This window comes from Salarias fasciatus, chromosome 8 (assembly GCF_902148845.1).
Source record: "Salarias fasciatus chromosome 8, fSalaFa1.1, whole genome shotgun sequence".
Lineage (NCBI taxonomy): Eukaryota > Metazoa > Chordata > Actinopteri > Blenniiformes > Blenniidae > Salarias > Salarias fasciatus.
The window spans coordinates 6618496-6644381 of NC_043752.1; the positions used below are offsets into that span (position 1 = coordinate 6618496).

A 25886-nucleotide genomic window follows, 5' to 3' on the forward strand; every position below is an offset into this window, starting at 1 on the left:
TGTGTTTCTTTTTTTCTTTTTAAACTCGGACGGGTCATTCTCTCGCCAGAAAGAGAAATTCCTTGTCGTCGTTGTAAATCTTACAGGGGAACAAATCATCTTTTTTTTTTCTGAGTACATGTCTGCACTCGGGCAAACCGAGACAATCGCCGAGACGTCTCATGCCAACACAGTGCCCTTTGTTCGCTCTCCTCCTCCTCTGTTTTTTGGCCGTTTCTTTCTCCTCCTTGTGGCTTCGTGTTCATCAGATTGTCTGAAATTCCAGCATGAAATTAGGAAGGGATTGTTATGCCGCCGGGGATGTTTCCAGATCCCATCCTGTCATCGCCCTTTTCCTGTCCTGATCGCTCCATCACTTCGTATCAAGTCCGGACTGGCTCTTCTCCGTCCCTGCATGTTACGAACCAGATGAAAACAAACAAGTGGGAAGAGTTGTGTCTTGCATCAGCCGAGACAAGGAGCCAATAAAATTCTTTATCTCATGATGAACGTCAATAGAAATTCTCACCACATCAAAAACATCGATTTCCAGAGTCAAAAACTTTTGATTTTGAGCAAAACAGACCTTAAAATGTGACTATCTTATGGTTAATTTGTAAATGCCGTTTACATGCACCATACGCAGACACGAATTTATCCACACACACAACCAGAGGCTAAAGAAAAGCCCATAAACAGACGCTGTTTATGAGACCGTCTGGAAACCACTGTTTATGCCAGTAGTGAGATTAAAAACTCACGTCGATGTTTTTAAGACAAGAACTGAGGCTCAAACTGAAGTTGAGGCCGGGGAAGTGTCTGGACCATTCTGAAGGCGGTTCGAGTTACTAAAATATACTCCCAATCTCTTGCTTCCGCATCCTCCCACCTCGACGCTTCGTTAATGTGGATTAAAGTGTGTGTTTGTGTGTGTGTGTTTGTGTGTACTTGCAGGAAGGAGATGGGGAGATGGACGGTGCATCTCTCGGTGGGGGTCGGCCTCCTGGCCGTCCTGTTGACCTGCTGCAATGCAGAAAGTGAGAAAAACCTCAATCTTGTTTTATGAACACTAAATAAACTGTTAATCGTTGGTTTATCAGTCAACGTCATGCCAAAGATGTGACAAAATGTAGACTTTCTCTGAAAAAATAGCTGCTGATGAAAAGAATAAGGTCAATAGATACATGGATTTTCACTTATATGACGCTTTTCTTGAAGAGAATTTCTCAGATTCAGTTGTTTGTCCAAGTTAGGGAGCAAAATCTTTTCAGCTGCTCCCTTCTACAGGAGTCAACACAGCAAGTCAACATAACACGAACTGCAGTTTTTATTCTTGATTCCCTTTAACCCCACAACCAGGACTCAAACCAGCGTGACTCACACCCGAGGTTATGGCCTGAACCAATTGCGCCTTCAGAGATATCCAAATCAAAATTTACTGTTCTAAAGAAGGCTTTCCATCGATCTTTAGTTTTGATTTCTCCCATGTGAAGTGTCGACGTGTGCAATAATGACTTCATCCAGATTGTAATCAAAATGGATTCAATGAATACACTATAATGCAGTCTGTGTTTACGCCTGCTTGTTTTGCGTCCGTATCAAACAGTTTTGCTCTCATACGACTGTGAGAAGCGGCTCCCTTCGCTGTGCCTGCAGTCAGATGAAACTAAGATGTGAATCTGTTTGGAGTTACCGCAGGCATTCAAGCTATGGAACATGGCTTTGATTTCCACGTCTTTGCGTTTCAGCGCTGCTCTCTCCTCACTCATCCCCTTCTTCTCTCTTTCTCCCTGCCGCGCCCGACAGTGAACTACTGCTTCGCTTCCAAGGCCAGACCTGCTCCGAGTGTCTGCAGGTCGGGACAGGCTGCGCGTACTGCCCTGACGAGGTGGAGAGCGCCAAACTGCAGGATGGGATACGTTCGCAAAACGTCGAAAGAAATAAGTTTGGTGCAGCTGATTGATTGGAGCGGTTTTCACCAAAACTCTCGCATCCAACTCTTGATCCACTCCAGAATTTCAACGGCCCTCGCTGCGACCTGTACGCAAACATTAAGGCTCACGGATGCAACGTAGCGGCCATCATCACGGCTAAAAGCAGCATGCGGATACAGAAAGTAAGTCTTCATCCCTCTTGTGTTCAAATCAGATTTTAACTCTCAAATGGGAACTTTTTTTTTTTCATTGCCATTTGGCTTCCCTTTTTTCTTCTCACTTCTCTCTCTTTCTCTCCAGAACAGACAGATCGACATGAAGCTCCAGCAGTCCCAGGTGTCCCCGCAGCAGGTGAGCATGAGCTTCCTGCCGGGAGAAGAGAAGGAGGTGGACGTGCAGGTCTTCGCGCCCACCAAAGGCCCTCTGGATCTTTACATTCTTATGGACTTCTCAAACTCCATGGAGGACGATTTGGACAACTTGAAGAGTATGGGCAAAGAGCTGGGTAAGCCCACTTTCAGCGGAACCGTGATGCTCTTCAATCTGATTGGATTTTTACAACCTTTGCTGTGGAATTCCAAAAGCAGCTAAAATGCTTGTATTCCAAGAACTAACAGAGAAGTGAAGTCTGACTCTATAAATACTTTACTGAGTCTGAGGCCCGGTTCCAAAGACAACCTTTTCAAGTGAGAATAGAAAACTGGGACGCTGAAAATTTTTGAGAATGGCTCAAAAGGTGGAACTTCTCGAAAATGCTCCCTCTCCATGTAGATGGAAAATGCATCTTTTTGAAAAACACCATGAAATTTACATGCGCGCCACAGCCGTAGTATAAATAGGTCTCGTTTTCGTTGCAAAATAACCAACAGCACCCATTAGTGGTCCAACATGAAACCTAAATGTTGCCGTGTAAGTTTGAAACGTTTCTCATGCAAAAATAAAGCAAAAACAGAGGTTTTTAACTCGAAACGTCGTCATGTAAACGGGGCCTCAGTAAGACAATCAATGTTGTATGTTGATGGTGCAAAACCACAGAAATACTCATGAATGTAGCATTTCTCAGTCCTAAAAACATCCACAGGGCTTTTTGTGAATATAGTAAATAAGAATTAGTAAACTATCTTAGTTGTTCCAGGAAAGAATTAAAAATAACCTGCTTTTTAGCTTTGGTTTGATTTGGTGTTGAATTAGAAATGCGTGGTAGTGTTGGACATCACTGCTGTGATTTGGAAACGGGAGCATTGATGGGGAATCTTGTGTTTCTTGTAGCTTCTCTGGTGGAGAAGCTGTCAAACAACTACACCATTGGATTCGGAAAGTTTGTGGACAAAGTGATCGAGCCACAGACCGACATGAGGCCTTCCAAGTAAGACCTGGAATGTGACTTGTTGAGAGAAAAGAGAAAACAGCAGAAGCCACACAAAATACTGCTCCATTTCAATTCTCTATGTTGACTTATTTCTACTTTTTCAGGCTGAAGCAGCCATGGCCCAACAGCGACCCTCCCTTCTCTTTCCAAAACGTCATCAGGCTGACCAGCAAGGTGGACTTTTTCATCAGTGAGCTCCAGAAGGAGAGAATCTCTGGTAACCTGGACGCTCCTGAGGGCGGGTTTGACGCCATCTTACAGGCCGCAGTGTGTACGGTGAGTAATAGCATCAACGGTGGCCTTTGCATTTTTCGTGGGAAGCTTAGTTTCCTCATTTTGATATTCCGACTCATTCCAGGACAACATTGGCTGGCGTCCAGAGAGCACACATCTCCTGGTTTTCTCCACGGAGTCGGCTTTCCACTACGAGGCTGACGGTGCTAATGTGCTCTCTGGCATCCTGCCACGCAACGACGAGCAATGCCACCTCGACGGGAACGACAAATACACGGAGGACATCTATCAGGACTACCCCTCCATACCCACACTGATCCGAGTGCTGGGAAAACACAACATCATCCCCATCTTTGCTGTCACCAACCACTCCTACACGTACTACAAGGTCTGTGGACTTTTGTTCAGGTTCTGATGTATTTTTCTACACTTGTGTCTTAAATTTAAATTTTTTTGGGGACTTTTGTGTGCAGAAACTCCAAGAGTATTTCCCCATCGCTGAGGTCGGTCTGCTGCAAGAAGACTCATCTAATATCCTCCAGGTCATGGAGATAGCTTTTGAGGTAAAAGCTGGCAGTTTTTGGTATTTTGTTTGTGGATGTTCTCGTTGAATGGCTGAGAGAGGCTCTGAACTTATTCTGTCTTTGCAGAATATCCGTTCGAAGATGAGTATCCGTGCAGAGGAGAAACCCAAGGCTTTCGAAGCACAGTTCTTGTACCCCAGTGGAAGCGTTGCAGAATATGGAGCCTTTGACTTCAAACCTGGTGCAATTGTAGGTTCCAAGCAAACATCTGATATTCACTGTGTGCTAAAAATACATTGGATGCTTCATCGTGAGTGAGCAATGATATATCCGTGCAACTTGAAACTTCGGAAGATAGCATGCAGGAAAGTCTCTTGGTTGAATTAGAAGAAAGATTAGAATAGAGGTTTAGGACAGAGTGACAGTGAACTGAATGTAAATCAATGTGTGTGTGTGTGTGGTGTGGTGTGTGTGTGGTGTGTGTGTGTGTGTGGTGTGTGTGTGTGTGTGTGTGTGTGTGTGTGTAATCTCTCCAGGGAAAGTTCAAGATGCGGCTCAAGGCTCAGCGGATGGTTAACGAGGAGCTCGTCTGTAAAATGGACGAGGAAGATAAAGAGGGCATGATGAGAGTCAAAACCTTCGACCTTTAACGCTGCCGTCAACGTCCAGGCCAGGGTTCTGTGTCCGACTTGCGACTGTGAGAAGGTCAGACTCACTCACACAAACTGGATTGGCTCTTTTCACGATAGATTCATCTCTGAATACTACTGTTGCTCTATCTTCTTCAGACCCGCATCGCCAAAGCAGAGAGATGCTATGGGAACGGAGACCTGGTGTGTGGGAAGTGCTTTTGTTATGACGGCTGGTGAGATATTCATTCTTCTTTTTATTCTTGAGCAAAGAATTTATTTCTTATTGTTTCTGTGGTATAGAGAGTAAATTCTTGTTCTGTCCATTGTATCGTCTTCAGGGTGAGTACTTTCTGTAACTGCTCAGCCAGTTCTTCAGCTCTGGACACCAGCCAGTGCATCGGCCCCAACATGACAGAGCCTTGCTCAGGCCGTGGAGAGTGTATGGAGTGCGGAACTTGTGTGTGCTACAACCCGGATCAGTTTGAAGGGCCGTACTGTCAGTATGACAAGACCCGGTGTCAGCGATACGGAGGCTTCCTCTGCAACGGTACGACAAACCGATATGTCGGTTGAAGTGTCCTATTTGTGAAACGCCTGGGTTTCCTTGACGCTACATGGTTCTCGGGATTTGTTCCTCGAGTGCGGCTGTTAACCGTTCTTGCTTCTCCTCCGGTCAGATCGTGGCTCCTGTGTGATGGGCCGGTGTGCGTGTGCTGAAGGCTGGGAGGGCAACGCCTGCGAGTGTCCCAAGAGCACCCAGACCTGCCTGGACAGTAAAGGGGTGAGAAGAGAACAGCGGTTTGAGGATAACGCCTCTGCCTGACACCCGTGTCTGACTGTGCTTTGCTGTGTACCAGGGTGTGTGCAACGGGCGGGGTAAATGTGTCTGTGGCCGCTGCTTGTGTCCGGACTCAGGCATCGAGATGACTTCGACCTGTGAGCCAAACTTCGAGGTATGGACGTAAACTATTAGATAACTCTTTCTATTTTGGCTTTCCCTTCTTTACGAATGTCTACATTTCCTTTTTCCTGACCCGTTTTCGATGTTGTGTGTTCGTCCTCTTCAGGCTCAGTTGGGTGTGTGTGAGGCCACCAGGAGTTGTGTCCAATGTCAAGCCTGGAAAACCGGAGAGAAGAAGAAAAAAGAGGATTGTGACAAGTGTCTCTTCAAGGTCATCATGGTGGACGAGCTGAAAGAACGTAAGCACTCACAAAAAGAGACAACATCGATTAACTACGTCTGAGCCCCACATCAACTGAAACTATTCCCTAATTATGTCAAACTGACTCTTTTTAAGATGGAAAAGATCAAATACATGCTTTAGTTATTAAAATAAATTATAAGTTCTGTACATACAAGTTTCATTATTTACCAGAAGGATTGTTATGTGTGTGTGTTTTCAGGCGAGCAGGTTCTGGATTCCTGCAGTTACCGTGATGAGGACGACGACTGTACGTACCACTACACTGTGGAGAGCCCCAAAGATTCCACAGTCAATGACTTGGAGGTTCAGGTGCTCAAAAAGAAAGGTGAGCAGTATGTTAGACACAGCACACAGCTAATCACTGCCTAGAATAATCGATCTTCTGTTGTGAGAAAGTTGATTTATTCCAATTATAGTATTCCCCAACTGTCTGACAGCACAAAAACACAACAGGAGTTTTAAATATCGGTCAATACTGACTCTAGTAATTGACTGGAACTTTTTAACTATAACTTGTACTTTATTTATTTTAGTTAGAGTTAGTAAGATCTGTGGTCACAGTGTTTTGAACTCTGCCTCCATTCTCCCCGGTGACCCTTCAGATTGCCCCGCCGCCAGTCTCCTGTGGCTGCTGCCACTCATCTTGTTCCTCCTGTTGCTGCTGGCGCTTCTGGCTCTCTGCTGCTGGAAGTACTGCGCCTGCTGCAAAACCTGCTGCCAGGTATGAGCGCTATTTATAACCCTTGAAGATGAATATTTACCAGTTGTATCTGAAGTAACGGCTTGTGTTTTCCTCCTCACAGAGCTGTCTGGCCCTGCTGCCTTGCTGTAAGAGAGGTAAGATGCTTTCTGTCTCAGGAATGATGTGGAGTAAATTCACCTTTTCTTTGGTAACTTTTGCATTTCCAGGTGTTTTAAGTAATACTTGGATATTGATAGCAATTGCATAATACATTAGGTTCACCCAGTTGAGATAATTAAAATGACAATATTCCACACAAACTAAGAAAATGTATACAGAAGAAACGCATTAGACACATAAAACCAAGTTCTTCAAACATTTGCCTAGTTCTTTCACTAAGTCATATTTAGGGTCACTTTTGTCCAAATAATATAAATACAGGAGGATAATTGAGCTCAACATAATTTACAGGAATCCAATGAGGAATTACCTAGTTTAGAGACTTTTTAGGCTGTTGAAATGGTGAACTATGTACAAATTTTGGTCAATGTAATGCTTCTTAACACACTGTATCATGTGTAATTGGCACAAAAAAAGTGCATTATTCCAACTTTGACGTATTTAAACATCGATAGCACACTGTGAATTAAGAGTCACTTTCATACTTCACTATCAAAGAAAGAGGAATTATCAAGACCTGACACTCCTGGATGGATCACAATGACAGACGCTCCCGGCAACAACTAGCCAACGAGCTTCTAGCTGACAGCACAACTCAGAGAGCGAGAAGGGTTAACTGACCTTCAGAGACTCTCAACTTCCATCCCAGTTTACAAATTGAATTCTTGAATGAGATATTGCCTTGCATCTGAGCGACGTGTCTTGTGCTCTCTCCAGGCCGCATGGTTGGCTTCACGGAAGACGCGTATATGTACCATCAGTCCCAGCTCATGTCCGATCATGTGGACACTCCCATGGCGAGGACTGGCCCACCAAAGGGAACTGATGTAGTTCGCTGGAAGGTCACAGACAATGTCCACCGACCCGCCAATCACCCCCAGACTCTGTTAAAGCCAAACCCAAAAGAGATCAGTAAGTACTAAAAGCTTTTTTTTTTTTTTTTTAGATTAAAGTAAGTTCATTATAACAAGTTGCAATTTCATTTCCATCTGTTTTCTTCTATCATCTGCAGTCCCCTTCCCGCTTTCCCTCCGACTGAACAGGCTCTTTTCGGAGAACTTGTCTCGCCCCGAGTCCAGAGACGCTGAGCAGCTGCGCAAGGAGGTGGCCGATAACGTAAGTGTTTCTATTTCGTCGATTTTTAAATGTGTACAAGCAATGACTGTTTCACGGAGTTTAGCATTTGTTTCTCCATCCAGCTGAATGAGGTGTACAAGCACATTCCAGGGGCACAGAAGATTCAAAAGACAGTGTTCAGGTACGTACCTCAAGAAGATGCTCTATGCAGATGATACTGTTGTTTCTATTCCTGTGATCCAAAACTAATCGATGCTTTTACTCTTTCAGACTGCAGCAAAATGCTGGGAAAAGGTAACATTCTGTTAAAACTCATACCAACACCAGCGTTTGTCAAAGTAGAAGTGACAGTTGTCTCACATGTCTGACCCTCTTTTGGTTAACAGGAGGGACAATGCCATCGTGGACACTGTCCTGTCTGCTCCACGCAGCAGCTTCCCAGATATCGTCAAACTGACGGAGAAGAACGTCCAGTCGGGCAGATTTCAAGACCTTAAAGTGGTACCTGGCTACTACACCGTGGAAACAGACAGAGGTGTGTGTGCAGAGCAAGAATCCATAACCCCACAATTGGATTTCAGCTGTTGTATCTCTGATAGTGGAAATCATTCCTGTACAGAGGCTGCGGGAGCCATCGAGTTCCAGGAGGGAGTCGAGTCTGTAGACGTCCATGTCCCCCTGTTGTCAAAGAGGAAGACGACAACAAGAAGAAGCTGCTGGTGGAGGCCATCGATGTGCCGCTTGGCATAGCAGAGATTGGAAAACGTTTGGTGAACATCACCATCATCAAAGATCAGGGTGAGTTTGTGTGAAATGGTTACCTAGTCAAAGGTTAACCTCGTGAAATAGGCACTAATCATTTGTTCTCTACATTTTTAAGAGTACCAAAATGATGATTATATATAATACTCATGAGATTTCATTTCCTTAATGACACTGATAATTTGTCCCATGTCTCCCTCAGCTGCCAGCATCTTCTCATTCCTCCAGCCTCAGTACTCCTACAGCAGGCAAGATGGAGTCGCCCACATCCCGGTCAGATCGTGAGATCATCGAGGACGGACGCACGCAAGTCAGCTACCGCTCCAAAGACGGCACCGCCAAGGACAAGAAGGTGAGCTGACCACTGTGGGCTCTGTTTCCGAAGTCTAGGTGCAGGAGCTTCGTTTGGAGGAAAAGGCGTCGGGAGTTTTAGGAGTCGTTTCATGACGTTTCTAGTGAAAACCCATCTTTTTACGTTTTGTTTCCCGGTGATGTTTGAAAAAACCAATGTCCATCCTACTGGAATCAACACAAACACTGAGAATGATGTAGTGGCATGTTGGGCCACTAGTGGGTGCTGTTGTTTGTTTTTGTAATGAAACCACACACATGTGCAAATACAACAATAAGCTATAGACATTAACATATGGACAGACAACTAAGCTGGATTGCTGTTTCATTGACAGTCAACTCTCAGACGCCCAGGAGAATATGGACGTTATCGTCTAAACAGATACCCAAAATGCAACTAAAGTTTTCCATTTTCATTTGAAAATGTTGTGTCAACTGAATGGAACAAACATGTTTGAAAAGCTTCTTATAAATCCCCCAAATCACAGAGCCATGTCTCCATCTGATCTGCAGCTGTGGATTCAATTCATACAGCAGCTGTTATATGGTGGCAGTAAACTCTCTCTCCCTCCAAAACAGAGCACACATATGAATAAAACATGGCGCCCCAGCAGTATTTCTGCATTTTGAGAAGGCCATGTGTGAAGAATGGACTTAATGTGTCTATTTTTAATCTGTTTGAAATGCATCAGCCTTTACAAGGCTGCAGATGGGAAATGACAGTCATATAACAGTCCTATTCATGTTACGGATTTTACATGATTTTAAATAACACCATTTAATATGATGCTGTAAATATATATGGAAAGCTGAAACGTCAGATTTGTTAGAGGATTTTAGGAAATGCAGGCTGTCTGAGGACACGGTGTCCTCCGAAATCTGCATTATTTATCTATACAAAGCCTTATAAGTCCAACTAATAATTTGATGAATTATACTTTATTTAAAAAAAAATCGATCAATGTATGTGATATGATATGTTTGCCACTGTGAGATGATCTGTACATGTGCTGTATGTCGGCCACATCACTTCTCTGTTCTTCCATAATGTGTTTTAGGACTACGTGACTGTAGAAGGAGATCTGAACTACAATCCAGGTGAGACCCAGAAGATCGTACCCGTCCGTCTGCTGGAGCTGAATGAGAGAGACGGCCTGCTGGAAGAGAAGCAGGTCAAGCAGTTCACTATGGAGCTCAGTAACCCGCGTCAGGGGGGCAAACTGGGTCGATACCCCAAAACCACGGTGACCATCACGGACCTACCAGGTATTTCAACGCAGAAACCTTAAAAGTGTTTTCAATCCCAGCCAAAATTGGGTTCTCTTAACCACCACATCATTTCCTTTTTACCAACAGAACCCAGTGTGATGAATTTCAAGAAGGGCACCCAGAACTTCACGACGTCAGACCCTACCTACTCCATCCCCGTGGTCCGCTCTCGCAACCCGGACAGCCCTGCTACAGTGAAGTGGCGCACCAAGAAGGCGAAGCGTTTCGAGCTATCTGGTCCTCTGAAGTTTGCCCCTGGAGAGACGGAGAAGATCATCACTATCGACCCGAAAGCCCACCCAGGACCGATCCAGCCGAGACCTTCCAGCTGGAGCTGTTCGACCCAAGCAGCAATGCTTCCCTTGGAGAGAGGAAGACCACCATTGTCAATGTCACAGATGGAGGTGAGGGTCATAAAGTTCCAGATTTGCATGATCTGACTCGTCTGAAAGCAGGAGTGTGTTTTAGTGTTCGTCCTAAATCCCCGCTCTCCGTCCAAAACATCCAGGTCCAAGATCCCCAGAAATGGCCCCCTTACAACAGAAGGGCTTCATCAGCCAAAAAGCCACCTCTCCTGGTGGTCACCTCACCTCCCCAGGGAACCCCAGAGCCAAAGCAACTGGACCCAGAAGCATTCGACTCAACTGGGACCCTCCACCTGGCAACCCCAAGGGTTACAAGGTACGGCAAATCAACCTTTTTACAAACTTGCTCTGATCATTTAATGCATGACGTATATCTCAGATTCTTAAATGTTTCCTTGTGTTTTAGGTCAAGTATTGGATCTACGGCGACCCAGAGAAAGATGCCCAGGTCTTAGACGTGAAGACAAATCACGCTGACTTGACCAACCTGTACCCTTATTGTGACTATGAGATGCGAGTGTGTGGCTACAATGCGATAGGAGATGGCTACGATACCGACGTTGTTACCTGTCAGACAATGGAGGATGGTAAGTGCTGTGATTTCATTCATCCTTCATGAATTCTTTGTGTTGATATGGTTCTTAATCAGTCTGTTGTTTTCAGTTGTCTTCTTTGTTTCTTTCACTGGTTGAACATGAACTATACTGCACAATGCTGCCCCCACTGGTCATCAGTGTTATAACTCTGTAAGCTTAGCATCCAAAAGCTCCCTACGTATTTACCAAATTACACACTTAACGAAACTAGAACACAAATTTAAGACTTTGTCCATATCAGTCTGTTGTTTTCAGTTGTCTTCTTTGTTTCTTTCACTGGTTGAAACATGAACTATACTGCACAATGCTGCCCCCACTGGTCATCAGTGTTATAACTCTGTAAGCTTAGCATCCAAAAGCTCCCTACGTATTTACCAAATTACACACTTAACGAAACTAGAACACAAATTTAAGACTTTGTCCATATCCGTCTGCATGTCTACTGACGAAAATAACCTTGTCATGCTTTCTGCCTGGTCACACCAAGTGGGGAATTTTGGGTATATGTCAGATTTCCTCATGTTTTTCACATTCCACAAGCCTTTTTTCAAGTTAAAGTAGTAAAAACTGTGAAAAAACAAAGCCCATCTACAGACAGCTTTTTCAAGTATTTCATCACTTCTGTTATCCACACAACAGTTTTGTACATCGACAAGTTTTTGTCGAGTTTCGTGATTTGTAAATCTCCAGTCGTGCTGTGCTTGCAGTGCCCGGTGAGCCCGGTCGTCTTGCCTTCAACGTCATCAGTCCAACCGTCACTCAGCTGAGCTGGGGAGAACCTGCGGAAACCAATGGCAACATCACGGCCTACGAGGTCGTCTACACACCGATCGATGACGACATGAGTAAGACCCTCAACCTGGAAACACTCCGCTAACGTTTTTGATCATTTCATCTTCACATTGGCATCTTTTTCTCCCGACAGAGCCGGTGGGCGCGGCCAAGAAAGTAAAGATTGACAATCCAAAGAAACGGATGCTGCTGATCGAGAATCTGCAGAACGCCCAGACCTATCAGTACAAGGTCCGCGCCAAGAACAGCGTGGGCTGGGGTCCCTTCAGAGACGCAACCATCAACTTGGCTTCGCAGCCCGCCAGACCTCTGTCCAGTAAGTCTGCAGATTCCAATATCTGAGTTCTCAAAGCGAACAATTCAGCTCCACAAAAATCAAATAACTTCCTAACATCAAATTAAACTTCATCTCAGTGGCAGTCGGCAGTGTCTTGCCTGTGATTGCCAGAAATTTTAAATTTATTTTACTGTCTTTTCCTCACAGTTCCCATCATCCCTGACATCCCCATCGTGGATGCTGAGGCGGGAGACGAGTACGACAGCTTCCTGGCGTACAGCAACGAGGTGCTGAAGTCTCCGGCAAGCTCCAAGACGCCCAGCGTCTCTGGTGACGGTGGGTAGAGTCGTGGCTGCACCCTTACCGAATAAACCGCTCGAGCGCTGTTCTCATGTATTTTTTGGCTGTTTTGGCGAGATAAATGTGACTGCCAGAATTCCAGAGTGAGCCACTGTTCTCGGTGCTTCGTTCTCGTGGCGAAATGAAATGCGTGCCGCTGTGGCGTCAAAGCCCCCCCCCCTTCAGAAATGCAGGATGAGATCTGTGCTGCACCAGGTTGACCAGATGTTGGGTTTCCATTCCAAAAAGCTGCCACCCTGAAACACCCTGAAAACTGTCAGCAGTGACAAAAATACAAACTCAGACATGCCAATATTTCCATTCCATTCTGCTTTGGAAGGCAAAAAATTGCTTTCATTGTATCCCCCATATTCTTTTTATACCGTTTAAACATGCTCTCTTGGTCTAGATTCCTCTAGAAGACGATGTTGTGCTGTCGCACTGTAACCTGACATATCGAAATAATTATATCATCCCATGATTGTGTTGATTTTTTAACTTGGTAAAACACCTCTCCCGTACAAACGTATCCTCCGCCTATGGCTTCTCCCCTCCCCCGCTCCCCTGTCACCGCCGCACCAAGGCTGGCAACATGTCCAGCTGGTGGGGCCCAACCTGGACCTGCGTAGGGTGTCATGGAAAAAGCGAGTGGAGGTCATCGCCAGGCGCCTCAGCACAGACACAGAGGCCAGCTCAGAGGAGACCCCCCGCCCCAGCCGCGCCCAAACGCCCTCCAAAGGTGAAGACCACTCCCGCTGCTAAGACAGAGGGCTAGCAAAAGCATGCCAGAGCGTGGTGCACGGCCAGGCATGTCGCCAGCAGCGTTTTTTTTCCCCCTCTGTGATGTGGTCTGCTCGGAGACTTGACGGTTTTGCCCTTGCCCATTCGTTGCGCCTATCACTGCCATCAACTGCCCCGCCTCCAGTTGATGATTGGGGGACGGCTTTCTCCCAGCGCCCGTCTCTGTCTGTGTTTGCGCTACATGTCCGAATGGGGTGGCAGCGATCTGGAGGCGGCTTGTCAGCTGTGCGTAGAGGCTTAGTCACTGTGCAGCAACATGGAAATAATGGCGCACTCGATGAACCCAGTCTCATTTCCGCAGGGCTTTTGTCCTCACATGTGTGTGTTTTTTTTTTTTTTTCCTTTTCTAGGATCCAATTCACCTCAGAAAACCAGCCAAAAAAAACCCCGCACACTCCCACACGGCCCTTTCACAACCTGACGTGACGAGCGTATACCATAAAAAATGTGACTTGACAGACGATGCAAATTTGTGACAAAACCTCAATCAGCGGTTTGAAAAGATTCGCCCTAGAACAAGATTGATTCACTGCCATCTGCTAAAGACAACCCTGTCCTCTTTCTCCTCTCAAGCATAAAGAAGAGATGATTTTGGTAACATTTAGATGAACTCAAAACTTTATCTGCAGGTGGAGTCCTGTTGATTGAGATTTTTTTTTTTCCATTTTATTGTTCAGAAAAGTTAGAGGAGACAAATCTAAAAGCCTTTTTTTTTTCCTGTGTATCAGTGGAGTGAAACATCAAATCCGAACCTGCTGCTGCTTCTTTCCTGCAGGGCGACTCGATCTGGTTTCGGGTGCTTCGCATCAACAAAAACAGCGACTCGCTTCTGCCCTGCTGAAGATCTCGGCTCTCCTGTCTTGCAGATTTCACCATGAACGGCAAGTGGGACCAGAACTTCCTCTTCCCGGGAGGTACAGCTACGCGCAACTTGTCGGCGTCGTCCTCCCCGATGTCCACGCTGAGCTCCAACTACAGAGTCGGCGGAGGAGGAGGAGGCTCCTTCACCACCGAAACCACCACCACCTACCTGACCGGGCCAGGTGAGGCCGTCTCACTGAGGTGGAGTGATGAGAGAAACATAATCAACGTGACGATATATCTGAGATGTGATGGCTGCGTCCGTGTGCAGGGAGCACCCGCAGGCCGGACATGATGGGAGGGGGCCTGCACACGTCCGAGGTCATCATGAGGAAGCGCTCGGAGAACAGAGGCTACGGCGAGGAGAACATCCGCGACTCCATCGTCATGGGAGAAGTCAGCAAGTTCCCGGACCTCAGTAAGTGACTGCAGAAGGAGGTACTTTGTGAGTTCCTACCAACAACAAGAAGGATTTCACCGAGCTGGGCAGCGTTCGCGAGGCCTCGGCAGGTGCATGAGGCCGACGGCTGTTGGGGCTGATGGCTGTTCAGCAAGAGCTATGCTGACTATCGCTGTTTCTCCCTCCCTCTTTGTTCTTTCTATTTATTCCACTCCACCTCCCGTACCTTCCCTCCTCTTCCTCTGCTGCTCCTGTCACCTCCTCCCTCCGCGGGCCGTCCTTCCTCCTTCCACCTCCCTCTCCACGCGCCGTCAGGCGGGTTCGGCTACGCTGGGATGCAGAGCAGCTCTCACAGCCAGTTTCAGCTACAGCCTGCCTCAGGGCTCCAGGGACAGGACGCCGACAGACGTCCACGAGGCCCTGTTTAACCTGGACAGGGTGCTCCAGGGTAAGTGTGCGGCAGACGCGCATGGAGGCGCTGGCGGGTTTCCGCTGGGTGTGACCCTCTTCGGGTCGGCTTCTGGGTGTCAGACTCATTTTAGTTCTGTGGTCACATGCAGCACAATGTCGTCTCCAGAGGGCCGGACCGGTAAAGTATACATGATGGAAAGGCCTGTTTTCACCAAAATTACCATTATCTTAATGTTTTTCTGATGTATTTCTGATAAATGTCAGAATTAAAGGTTAATTGTTGCCATTACACAGAAATACCTCAAAGAAAGATGAAATGTGAATAAAGACGAAATATCGTCATTAAATGAAATGTCTAAAGACAGACAAAATGTCACAAGTGAAAATGAAATACTGCAAATAAATTCAACTTTTTATCACATGTAGGTGAAATTTCATAAAGATATGCTGTGAATTAAGATAAAACTTCATAAATATTGGAGGAATGTGATTACCGATGCAATAGAGTAAATGAAACATGTTTACAGTTATTAATAAAGTCAGGCTGAAAAATCAAAGTATGATAAAATGTTGGAAAATATCAGAATTAAAAACGGGTCGCTAATATAGACAGTGTCACTAATAAAAACCTGAATGTCACAAATAAAGATGGTGAGTTGCAAATAAAAGAAATTTAAAGAGTAAAGTTGTTTTTTCCCTTTAAATTGAAGTGTGTGTTTGTTAAAGTGTGTTGTTGACCCGTCAGATGCGCGCCTCTCCCCCGGGATCCCGGACACTCCCAGCAGGCTGGTCTTCTCTGCTCTGGGGCCCACGGCCCTCAAGGTGAGCTGGCAGGAGCCCCACTGTGAGAAGGACATCCTGGGCTACAGCGTCCTCTACCAGCTGCTCAACGGAGGTAAACTCCCGGCGGGCCGCTTCTGCTCCCCGAGGCCGTCCGCCTGCGCGTTGTCTCAACCTCCGTCCTCCCGCAGGCGAGACGAAGCGCATCAACGTGACCAACCCGGCGGAGAACTCGGTCATCATCCAGGACCTGCTGCCGAACCACTCCTACCTGTTCAAGGTCAAGGCCCAGAGCCAGGAGGGCTGGGGTCCGGAGAGGGAGGGGGTGATCACCATCGAGTCGGCCGTGGACCCCAAGAGCCCCCTCAGCCCCATGCCAGGTGCTGCTTCTGTAGATCCCTGGATCCGATGCGTGAAGTTTCACAGGTTTCTCCCTCCTCGTGCTGATCTGCTGTCTGGTCCTCCTCCAGGATCACCGTTCACCCTGAGCACCCCCAGCGCCCCGGGACCCCTGGTCTTCACGGCGCTGAGCCCCGAGTCCCTGCAGCTCAGCTGGGAGAAACCCCGCAAACCCAACGGAGACATCCTGGGATACGTGGTGACCTGCGAGCAGCTGCACGATGGAGGTGAGTCCTCCCAGACGCGGTGAAACCCGTCACCTCCGATGGCGATTCGATGGCGCCGTTTCACCTGAACCTCTGTTCCTGGTTCCTCCCAGGCGACGCCCGCTCCTTCCAGGTGAACGGCGACAACGCGGAGACCAGTCTGACGGTCCCGAACCTTTTGGAGAATGTCCCGTACAAGTTCAAGGTCCAGGCTCGAACCACGCTGGGTTTCGGCCCCGAGAGGGAGGGGATCATCACCATCGAGTCTCAGGACGGAGGTACAGCTTGACCACATAAACTTGATACCTGATACTATTGCACTGTGTGTGTAAATGAGTATTTCCAAGAACCGAAGTGTTAAAAAATAGCGACTTAATGCTTCATTTCTGCTTTCCTGCCACTTCCTTCCTCCCGCAGGAGCTTTGTCTCAGTTTAACAGCCAGTCAATGACGAGACGGGAAGTCTTCCAAATGCCAACCGAAGTCACAACCCGGACCAACGTCTCCCACGCCATGATCAACGACCCCTACTTCACAGGTACGCAAACAGCCTGATCCGTTCAACACCAGTGGGAAAGAACAAGACGTTCATTCATGCATGTCTCCCTCTGGGGCAGATGGGATGATGATGACCTCCCAGCACATGGAGACCAGCGGCATGGTGACCCGCCAGATCACCAAGGAGGTGGTCCAGAGGAGCGTGATGGGCGGTACCACCGTCACCAAGAAGATGTTTCCAATCTGAGACTCTGTAAAATAAAAAAAAAAAAGGAAGTTGGCTGTCTTTTTTAGGGGATCTTTAGGTGAAAGAGGGGGAGGCTCCTCCTTTGTGTCTGTTACAAACACTTTACAGTTCAGTTGTGTCCTGATTTGACCTCTGTTGGCCGAGGCAGAGGTCATCCAGTAATCCAAAGTGACCCCCACCCCCCACCCAATAATCTGACCCCCAGGCTGCTTTAAACACTTTCTTCCTCTTCTCCGTATCTGAACGGTCCTGAGTTGGTGGATTTGGGATTTTATTTTATTTTTTTTCTGTTGATAGATTTGTATGATAATAAAGTGTTTCCAAACATATTTAATACTTTTACAGCCTCACCCTGCAGACACAGGTTCTGTTCTCGATATTTCAGCAATCAGGGCAAACGATCAAAGATGCAGTCGCAGGATGTCCGCGCCGAACCTGCTCGTTGGTTTTTTTTTTTTTGTGTTTCTTCGTCCCCGCAGGCGTTTAAGCAGATTAACATTTGAATGGTGAGATTTTTTTCGGGGGGAGGAAACAGTGTGTAAGGACAGAATGATTGTATTTGCTTCCACTGCTGTATTTTTGTCTTTTTCACACATTTGAGGATGACCGATCGGATGAAATAAAAAAACAAACTCATGTACTTTCTGATCAACATGTATCATTCGCATTTTAACAGTTTTTTTTTAACTTTTGTCTGTCAGTTTTATTGCACTCAATAAAGATTTAAAACCATGGGAATATATGTATGCAATCGGTTTATTGATGCTTGGAGGAAATAAAAAGCACTGCCATCTTTATACTGCATTTATGAAGAAAAACAAGCTCATGCGAGTGTCGGCGAGAAGAAAACATCAAACGGATTAACTACAGACATGCATCAGCCCAGCTCGGATTCACTGCACAGGCCCCTCATCACAGCACAGCACAGGGTCGAGTTTCATCTGCAGGTCATAAAAAAGTCATAAAAAAATACGGAAACGTTGTCGTGTTGCATGAAAATCTTTAAAATGCAGAGATGTGTAAATCCTGGAAGCTTATTGAGACTGTGGAAGCGGAAGATGACAAGGAATTCAAATATGATACGTTGCAGAGAAAAACAGACACGTTTTTAAAGAAGTCAGTCTTTTTTTTTTTTTTCCTTCTGACTAAGACTGGACACAATCAACTTTAGATCACACAATTTCTTCTCAATATTTTGACTTTTGTCTCATTTGTGACGAAATTTTTCCTTCTGCACTTTCTAGCACATACATTTTTCCCGAACATGGCTTTGAGCCAATATTTTTGAGACTATCACGTAACACGATCAAAACACCAATCTTTTAAATACAAATAATCAAACACTGTAACTCCATGAAGGCAGAGTAACAGAAAGTGTGACGCGGAAGAAGAAGTTTAGACCTTGTTCCTGATTTCATGAGGCACCTCACAGCACAAGAGACTTTGAGGCCCTGTTTGCACAACATCACTTCAAGAGAAAACGCAGAATTTTTGCATTTCTGTTTCAGAGAGGTTTCGCGTTTCGAAAGCAACATCCGTTCACTCGAAAACGGCAGAAACGCTGAAAACCATGTCGTTTGTAGCGAAACCACACACGCATGCAAGCAGAGAGCAAAACGCTATAAACGTTAACGACGGCGAGCGCTCGGGCATTCATGCGACCAAGTTGGATCGCTACTCCGGGTGACTGTCAGTGATTAAACTACCAAGTCCCAGGAGAGCACGGACTGGGAGCCATGACACTCTGGAGGCAAACGTTAGTGTCCATCTACTCGGAGTGAGCAGAGGAACGATTCACTACAGCCGTGGAGCGCATGCACAGCAGCGGCGTTTCAGAGAAACTGCGCTTTCCCCTGTTTCCACGGAGACCGAGTCCCAGCTGTTCTCAAAAAGTTGAGTTTGCAGGAAAAACGGACCCCAAAAACTGCAGCGAAATTTTCCATTTTTTTTCTTGAAACGTTGTCGTGTAAACGGGGTCTTACAGAGAAGCACAGACTTTGTGAGCTGCTGAGGGATCAGGACTGAGGGTTGGGGGTTCAGTTCCAGAGGCAGGGTCCGGGGCAGAGGCACGGCTGTCTGAGGTCCGACGGCCTGATCACCAGGTCCTCACCACCTCCACAGTTCCGAACAGCGGGTGCAGCTCCTCCGTGAACGCCTCGCTGTAGGTGTAGAGGTGCGAGCGCTTCTCCACGTCATAGAAGGACAGCTGGCCCTGCTCGTAGTCCAGGTACACCCCCACCTTCCGGGGCGCCAGGCCCTGGGGCAACGGGGCGGCGGGCACGGTGAGGGCTTTCAGGTCCGTGCCTCTCTCCAGACGCAGGGTCAGGTACCCGGTCTCCGTGTTGAGCGAGCGGAAGCCCCGCCTCACCGCCGACGCCTTGGCCACGCCCAGCCGCCAGTCCCGCTCGCCCACCTCCACCTCCCAGTAGTGCCGCCCGGAGGCGTAGCCCTCCTTCCCCACCGCGCACCACCAGCCGTTGAAGCGCCGCGGGCAGCAGGGGGCGTCGCAGCGCTCCAGGCCGCAGCGCATGCGCTTCTCGTCGTCGGAGATGAGCAGGTCCGGGTTGGCGGTGTCCGGGTCCAGCTTGACGTCCTCTGAGGGGTCAAAGAGCAGCAGTGAGACGGCAAATACCAACATCTGACTGTAAAGTCTGAGAAAGTGGAAGTTTAACGTACCTGCTGCGTCGCAGATCCAGTTCCACACTGTAGAGGGAAGAAAACACAACTTATCTTTCTTTTACATAACCGATTAAACTGTGACTTGGATCATTGCAAAATTGAATTCAGCTCAAAGTGAAGTGGTTGGCACTCTCGGCTCACAGTGAGAGAATTCCTGGTTTGATTCCTTGGCTCTCTGACAATGACGATGATTTATTTTTCTCAGCACAAATACTTAAATTGGATGCTGATGGTGCAGAAAATGGATGGATGTGGTCGTTCACTTACCACCGTGGGGGATGTAGCGGACAGCATCTGAAAGAGAAATCCATCATTATTATTAAAAAGATGTAAGAAACCATGTTGACATGAACATCTTGCAGCAAGAAAAAATGTTGGAAAACACTGATTATGTCCAAGGATTTTTAGATGAAATCATTAGATACATGATTAGGTGTGTGTTGGGTATTGACACTTTTTGAACAAATCAATCACTTCATATCAATGAAGTTTGAAAACATTCAATTTATATATATTTATATATTATTTATTATTTATGTTAAAATAATGCTTTTGCTACCTTTTAAGCTTGAGTGGCTCATTGTACCACCTTGTGGCAGAAAGTGGAATTACAAGAACTTACAACCTGGAGATCATTCGTGAACTTCAGATTATTCCTTGAAAGTGCTGATTATTTTAACATCAACTTAAAATGTTTTCGATTAAGAATTTTAAATATTGCTCCTGGAAACATGTCTTTATAATGTGAGCCTGGCTGCATATTTCTTTTTGAAAAAATTTATGGAGCCAGAAAATTACAAAAACAACTTTATCTCTTTACATGCATTGACACCTAAAACATGATCTTGACATAAAAAAGTCAATATGCAATATGTTAGTCCAACACAAATTGTTTTATTAGTTATTTCACGAAAGTCTGACATCTGAATACGTCCTCTGTCACTGCTCCTTTTTTTTCTGCTGAATAAGCATATTTGTTGGTATGTGAATGAATATATTCTACTAAAACCACCACATATGCTGAAGGTGTGACTCACTCCACTCACCAATCCTCTGGTTCCTCTGCTTCCTAACCAGCCACTGCTTCGTCACATCCTCCTGCACACACACACACACACACACACACACACACACACACACACACACACACACACACACACACACACACACACACACACACACACACACACAAACGTCCAGACAATAGAGACATCAGTTAAGTGAGGCCAAGGTGAGCCGCACAATGAGATAAAGGGATTAGTAATGACTGCATGTCACACAGCAATCCTGCACCCAGTAAATTTCTGTCCTTTTCCAGGCTTTTTAACATTTAATCAAGTGGCTGATTATTCAGTGGCTGGCGGTGGCTTCAAACAGAGAGAGGATGAACTAGTTTGCATCATGAATATTCAACAGGGGCCAATTAGAGCGGCGTGTTCGAGGAGCGCGCAGACCTTCACGGGGCTGTCTGCGTTCAGCACGGCCAGCAGGATGAGCTCCACGGCCGGCAGCAGGTTGGGCAGGCGGCCCCTCTTCCACTGGAACTCCAGGTCGTCCAGCACCATGAGCACGGGCTCCCCCGGCCACACGGCGGGCTGCGGGGGGGAAGCGAGCACAGACACCTGGGTGTGACGGGGTGACGGTCAAGGGCAAGGTTTAGCTTAATCATCCCGATCGGGTGCGAGCGGGGAACTGGGTCAGGCTGTAATCGGGAAGCGAGGTGCGGCGCACGTTATCCTCCGTGTGCAGTCACCTGGGATCTGGCTTTAATCTCCCGCGTCCAGTCCAGGATGACCCGTTTATGGGGCCCCATGTCGTACTCGCCCCCGGCCTCCAGCATGCACAGAAGGTGACCTTTCCAGTCTCTTTTCTCGTACTGGTACTCGGACGGGAGGATTTTCTGCTGAATAAAAGAAGAAACTGTCAGCACAGTAAAAACTACAGAAAAACGCTGTGATAACCAATAACATTATGTCTGGCAATAATGTAAAAAATTCTGACTTTTTCAGGTAATAATGGAAGTTTTCAATGTAAAAATGGCCAATAAAATGATCATTTCAGCCTGTTTTAATGAAATAATGGAATAATAAAATAATTTTGGGACATTTTAAAGTAATATTAGTCAATAGCAGAATACCTGTCAATAATATAATTTTAGCCTTTGTCAAAGTCAAAGGTCAATGAGAAAAAAAAAAAAAAAGTGTCATTTTTCCTTGTAATGATGACCACTAAAGTAAAAATGTGGGCCTTTTTCAATGAAATAGAGCCAATATCATAATAACAGTTATGATCCATTATTGTGATTACATTTTACCAAAATTGTAATAATTTAATACATAAGTGAAGCGGCCAAACGAATAAAAATAGGGCTGCATTTCTTGGAAATACGGTTTCTTTGCAGGTTCTTGTGCAGTTTGCTGGTCAACAATAGATACAGTGGAAGTGGTAATCGTCATAATCATTCAGTGAAGACACATATGAGCCGATGTGTTTCTATTTCATGACATTATTGGCTCAACCAGCCCGACGTCAGGCTCGGAATCTCAGCTTTAGTGTGAATTTCCAATAACCGATTTGTGGACAAACTCAAGTGACCCAGAAAACGGGTCTTAAGGAAGCTTTAAACGTGATCCGTGGATCTGCAGGGAGCTCTCGGAGATGGCACAGATTTCGTTTTATGAGTCAGTGGAATCAACTGTGAGGCTGAGAGGCATAAACAGCCTCTCCGGCGAAGGCCTCGGAGCGCTGTTCTGAGTGAGACGCAGTGAAATGACAAGCTTACATGAAACGAACATGAACATTTACACATTAATGAGAATCAAAAGATGCACACTGTTTTAACTTTAAATAAATACAGAGTGTCATTACGATGGTGTAACTGTGAGTGGCTCAAAGTAACACCCAGAAATGAGTCAATCAAGTTATTATAATATCAATCTGTCTGGTTTTAATCCCACTGCTAACTTTCTAAAGCTCGGTTCGTATCAGGAAGTACCTGAGGTGTTTAAGTTGAGCCATATCCACCACGTTGAGAAGGGATCAGCATAAATACACTTCAACGCGTCACACCTCCGCCGGCACACTGTGAACTGCGCTCAATCTGCCGCCCCGGAGTTCTGACTGCGTCAGAAGGTCGTGTCGGGGTCCGCTCGGTCACAGAACTGTCTGTCAACAGCTTTCATCGCACGACGGAAGGCTTAAAGACTGCTGATGTTTAATCTCCGATTACTTAAATCCTTTGAACTTTTGAATGGGAAAGTGGTCATATCGGGCCGCGTCTTTTCTTCCTGTTTAATCTGAGCTTAAAAACGATGAATTAAAAACACGAAATAACGGCTGAAAGCTCGACAAAGTGGCTTAACATTTCTTCCTCGCAACTTTCCAGAAACATAGTTTTATACTTGAGAGTCAGTTGTAACAGAAATCAAACTTGATCTGTTCATTCGATCAAATGCACTTGTGTTGTGTGGTTCCATTCCAAGGATGAAAACCATGTCAACCTTTATGAAAGATGCAGTTTTGTGTAACTTCGGAAGGTTTTGCGACCCCCTGCATGGATCTCCAATGTCCCCTGTGGGGGTTGGGTCCCTCCAGTTGGGACTCAGTTTAGAATCTCAGAAAGCTGCAGCGTCAGCCCGTTTAAAGCAGGATTACGTGGATCGATTGGTCGGTGCTGTTTTAATTAGTGGGCAGAGGTTCAGAGGGAGCGATCCCGTCTCGCCGGGTTCCGTACCTTCACTCTCTTCTCCAGCGTGGCCGCCCACTCCACGATGAAGTCCTGCACACGCCGGACGGCCAGATGTCCTCGCCGGTCCAGATGTGGCTGAGGATGTTTGACCTCTGGAAGGGTGGGAGGAGTGAGAAAATGAGAGTCATCGCTTTAAAAAACAAAACGGGAGGAGGAGAGCTGAGCGGCGCTCACCTGACAGATCCTGTTCAGCTCTCGAGCCAGCTCCATGATGAACAGCTGACTCTCCACCAGAGGCTCCTTCTTGTCGAGCTTCACTTTCTTACGAGACTCCTGGAGAACAAAAAAAAAAAAAGGAGGATTAGATTAGAAAACTGGGGCGAAACATGACTGGGGGCAGATTTTTAGAGGCGTGTGGCGTGCCTTCAGTCGGATCTTCAGCTTTTTGGCCGGCTCCACCAGGAACTGCAGGCATTCTTTCATCATGCTGGCAGCCGGAGAGGGAGCTGGATGCTCTGTGATGCCACAATTTAAAGAAGAGAGGGAGAGAACGAAGAGATTTAGTGAGCTGGCACTCAGCTGCAAGCTGACTGAGCTGCTGTGGCCCCCACACGAATCGATGAGGGAGCAGAAACGGCTAATTTATGAGGGAAAACGTAGGAGAGAGAGAGAGAGCGAGAGAGAGAGAGAGAGAGAGAGAGAGAGACTGCTGCAGAAGTTTCATCACATCAAGTCCACAGAGAGCTCATTAAGAGACACTACAACTGTCATGAGGGGAGAGGAGGATGAGGAGGAGGACAGGAGGAGGAAGAGGAAGATGAGGAGGTAGATGACGGAGTTGGGGGAGAAAGCGTAGAAAGATAAGGAAGATGGAGGAAGAAGAGGAGGAGGAGGAGGAGGAGTGACAGTGTGGGTGTCACTCTGTGGAGAATGTTCGACATTAACTGGATTTCCAGACACGTGTGAGTCGATTCGTCTCATCAACACTTCTGACTTGGAAAATACATTCCCGAGGAGACAATGCGGGGGAGGCGTGCGGGTGGGGGGGGTGTTGATTCAGCAGCTCCCCCCCGTTTGATGCACTGAGGGGGGATTTACTGTTCTCTCAGATGGAGGACGAGGCGAGGTGGCAGCTCAGCCAAAAATGATGCTGGCAGCGACTCTCCAACACTTCAGTGGAAACACTGCAGCTCTCAGCAGCACTGAGCGCATCTGAGAGGACACACACCACCGCACTGGCAGCCCGAGTTAAACCAACAAGAAACTTTCTGTAAACAACAAGCTTTGAATGTAAATCAAGAACAAAACTGCAGGATTTTTTTGTTTTTTTTTTGTCATTTGAAGGGACTTGAAAATAAGAAGTTCCATATCTGTACATTTCCACTGAGCAATCAATGGTTGAAAAGGTTTAATGAACTCAGCATGCAGCACACAATGTCATTATTAGTCATATTTATGCAGCATATATCAATTTGAGCTAATCCATATTAATCTGAAGAGCTCAAGATAAACTCACTATTTGCTGACTTGAAATCACATGTAAAAACTGTCTGGAATTAAATTTCTACACACATTAAGGCTTGTTGACCCACTAACTGCATGAAATGATGCTCAAATCCTGATTGAGTCTGCAGACAGCAGGTAAATCAGCCTCTCCATCACACTCATGATGATGATGATGATGATGATGAGGAGGAGGAGGAGGAGGAGGAGGAGGAGGAGGAGGAGGAGGAGGACAACTGAGTGACTCCTGTGTGCACAAGTGCGTGTTTATTTCTGTCTGAGCGTGGAGAAGTCAGGGGAGCTGGGAGATTAGAAACAAATCCGGGATTACTGCTGTGCAGCACAGGTAGTGACTTTTCTATATCGGGAGTGTCAAAACACAAAGACTGCAATGCACAGTGCACAACAACAACACTGCTCACACACACATACGGATAATTTGCATACTAACTTATTATTAATCATTTTGATATGTTGCCAAAAAGTTTAACACATTTCCAGTCGTGCATTCTTTAGATATACCAACAGCGGTTGTCAGGTTCATTGTGAGTCTGACGGAGGTGACAAACACATTTTAACACGACATATTTAAAATGTACAGAAGCAAAAAGACTGACCTGATAAACGGAGAGATGTTGCGTCCTGTGCGGTGTTTCTTCTCTTGTGGAGCCGCTCAGTGCTCCTCCATCCTCCTCCTACTCCTCTTCCTCCTCCTCCTCCTCCTCCTCCGACGCTCCTTCAGCTGAGACTGAAGCTGCGGCTCCGGTCTCCGTCCGCCTCCAGCAGCAGTTTGAAGACAGACCACCAGGGGGCGCCAGCTGCCCGCGGTAACCTCAGCGTGTCTCCC

General features: G+C 46.5%; 2 protein-coding genes across 2 annotated transcripts; one reads left to right on the plus strand and one right to left on the minus strand.

The window, feature by feature from the left end:
* The first annotated feature begins 933 nt into the window (after positions 1-933).
* On the plus strand, positions 934-17903 carry itgb4 (integrin, beta 4). The gene is given in 47 exon segments (XM_030098589.1): positions 934-1016; positions 1786-1809; positions 1812-1867; positions 1994-2095; positions 2214-2418; positions 3183-3279; positions 3387-3558; positions 3641-3904; positions 3990-4079; positions 4167-4289; positions 4577-4672; positions 4674-4745; positions 4829-4905; positions 5011-5219; positions 5350-5453; positions 5530-5625; positions 5740-5872; positions 6077-6202; positions 6480-6598; positions 6681-6714; positions 7457-7651; positions 7752-7855; positions 7939-7997; positions 8087-8110; positions 8203-8351; positions 8436-8495; positions 8498-8614; positions 8781-8854; positions 8856-8930; positions 9988-10195; positions 10286-10513; positions 10516-10602; positions 10707-10879; positions 10970-11150; positions 11867-12004; positions 12085-12267; positions 12436-12564; positions 14235-14411; positions 14501-14647; positions 14945-14988; positions 14990-15077; positions 15786-15935; positions 16012-16200; positions 16291-16446; positions 16539-16703; positions 16843-16962; positions 17042-17903. Coding segments are annotated over 47 exon segments (5823 nt in total). The 5' UTR covers positions 934-940; the 3' UTR covers positions 17170-17903.
* A 1302-nt stretch (positions 17904-19205) lies between these two features.
* Positions 19206-25738, minus strand: LOC115393733 (butyrophilin subfamily 1 member A1). Its single transcript, XM_075410430.1, is given in 12 exon segments — positions 19206-19276; positions 19279-19764; positions 19846-19872; positions 20116-20142; positions 20895-20946; positions 21303-21443; positions 21602-21751; positions 23582-23628; positions 23631-23688; positions 23771-23869; positions 23960-24051; positions 25657-25738. Coding segments are annotated over 11 exon segments (1221 nt in total). The 5' UTR covers positions 24023-24051; positions 25657-25738.
* Between the last annotated feature and the right edge of the window lie 148 nt (positions 25739-25886).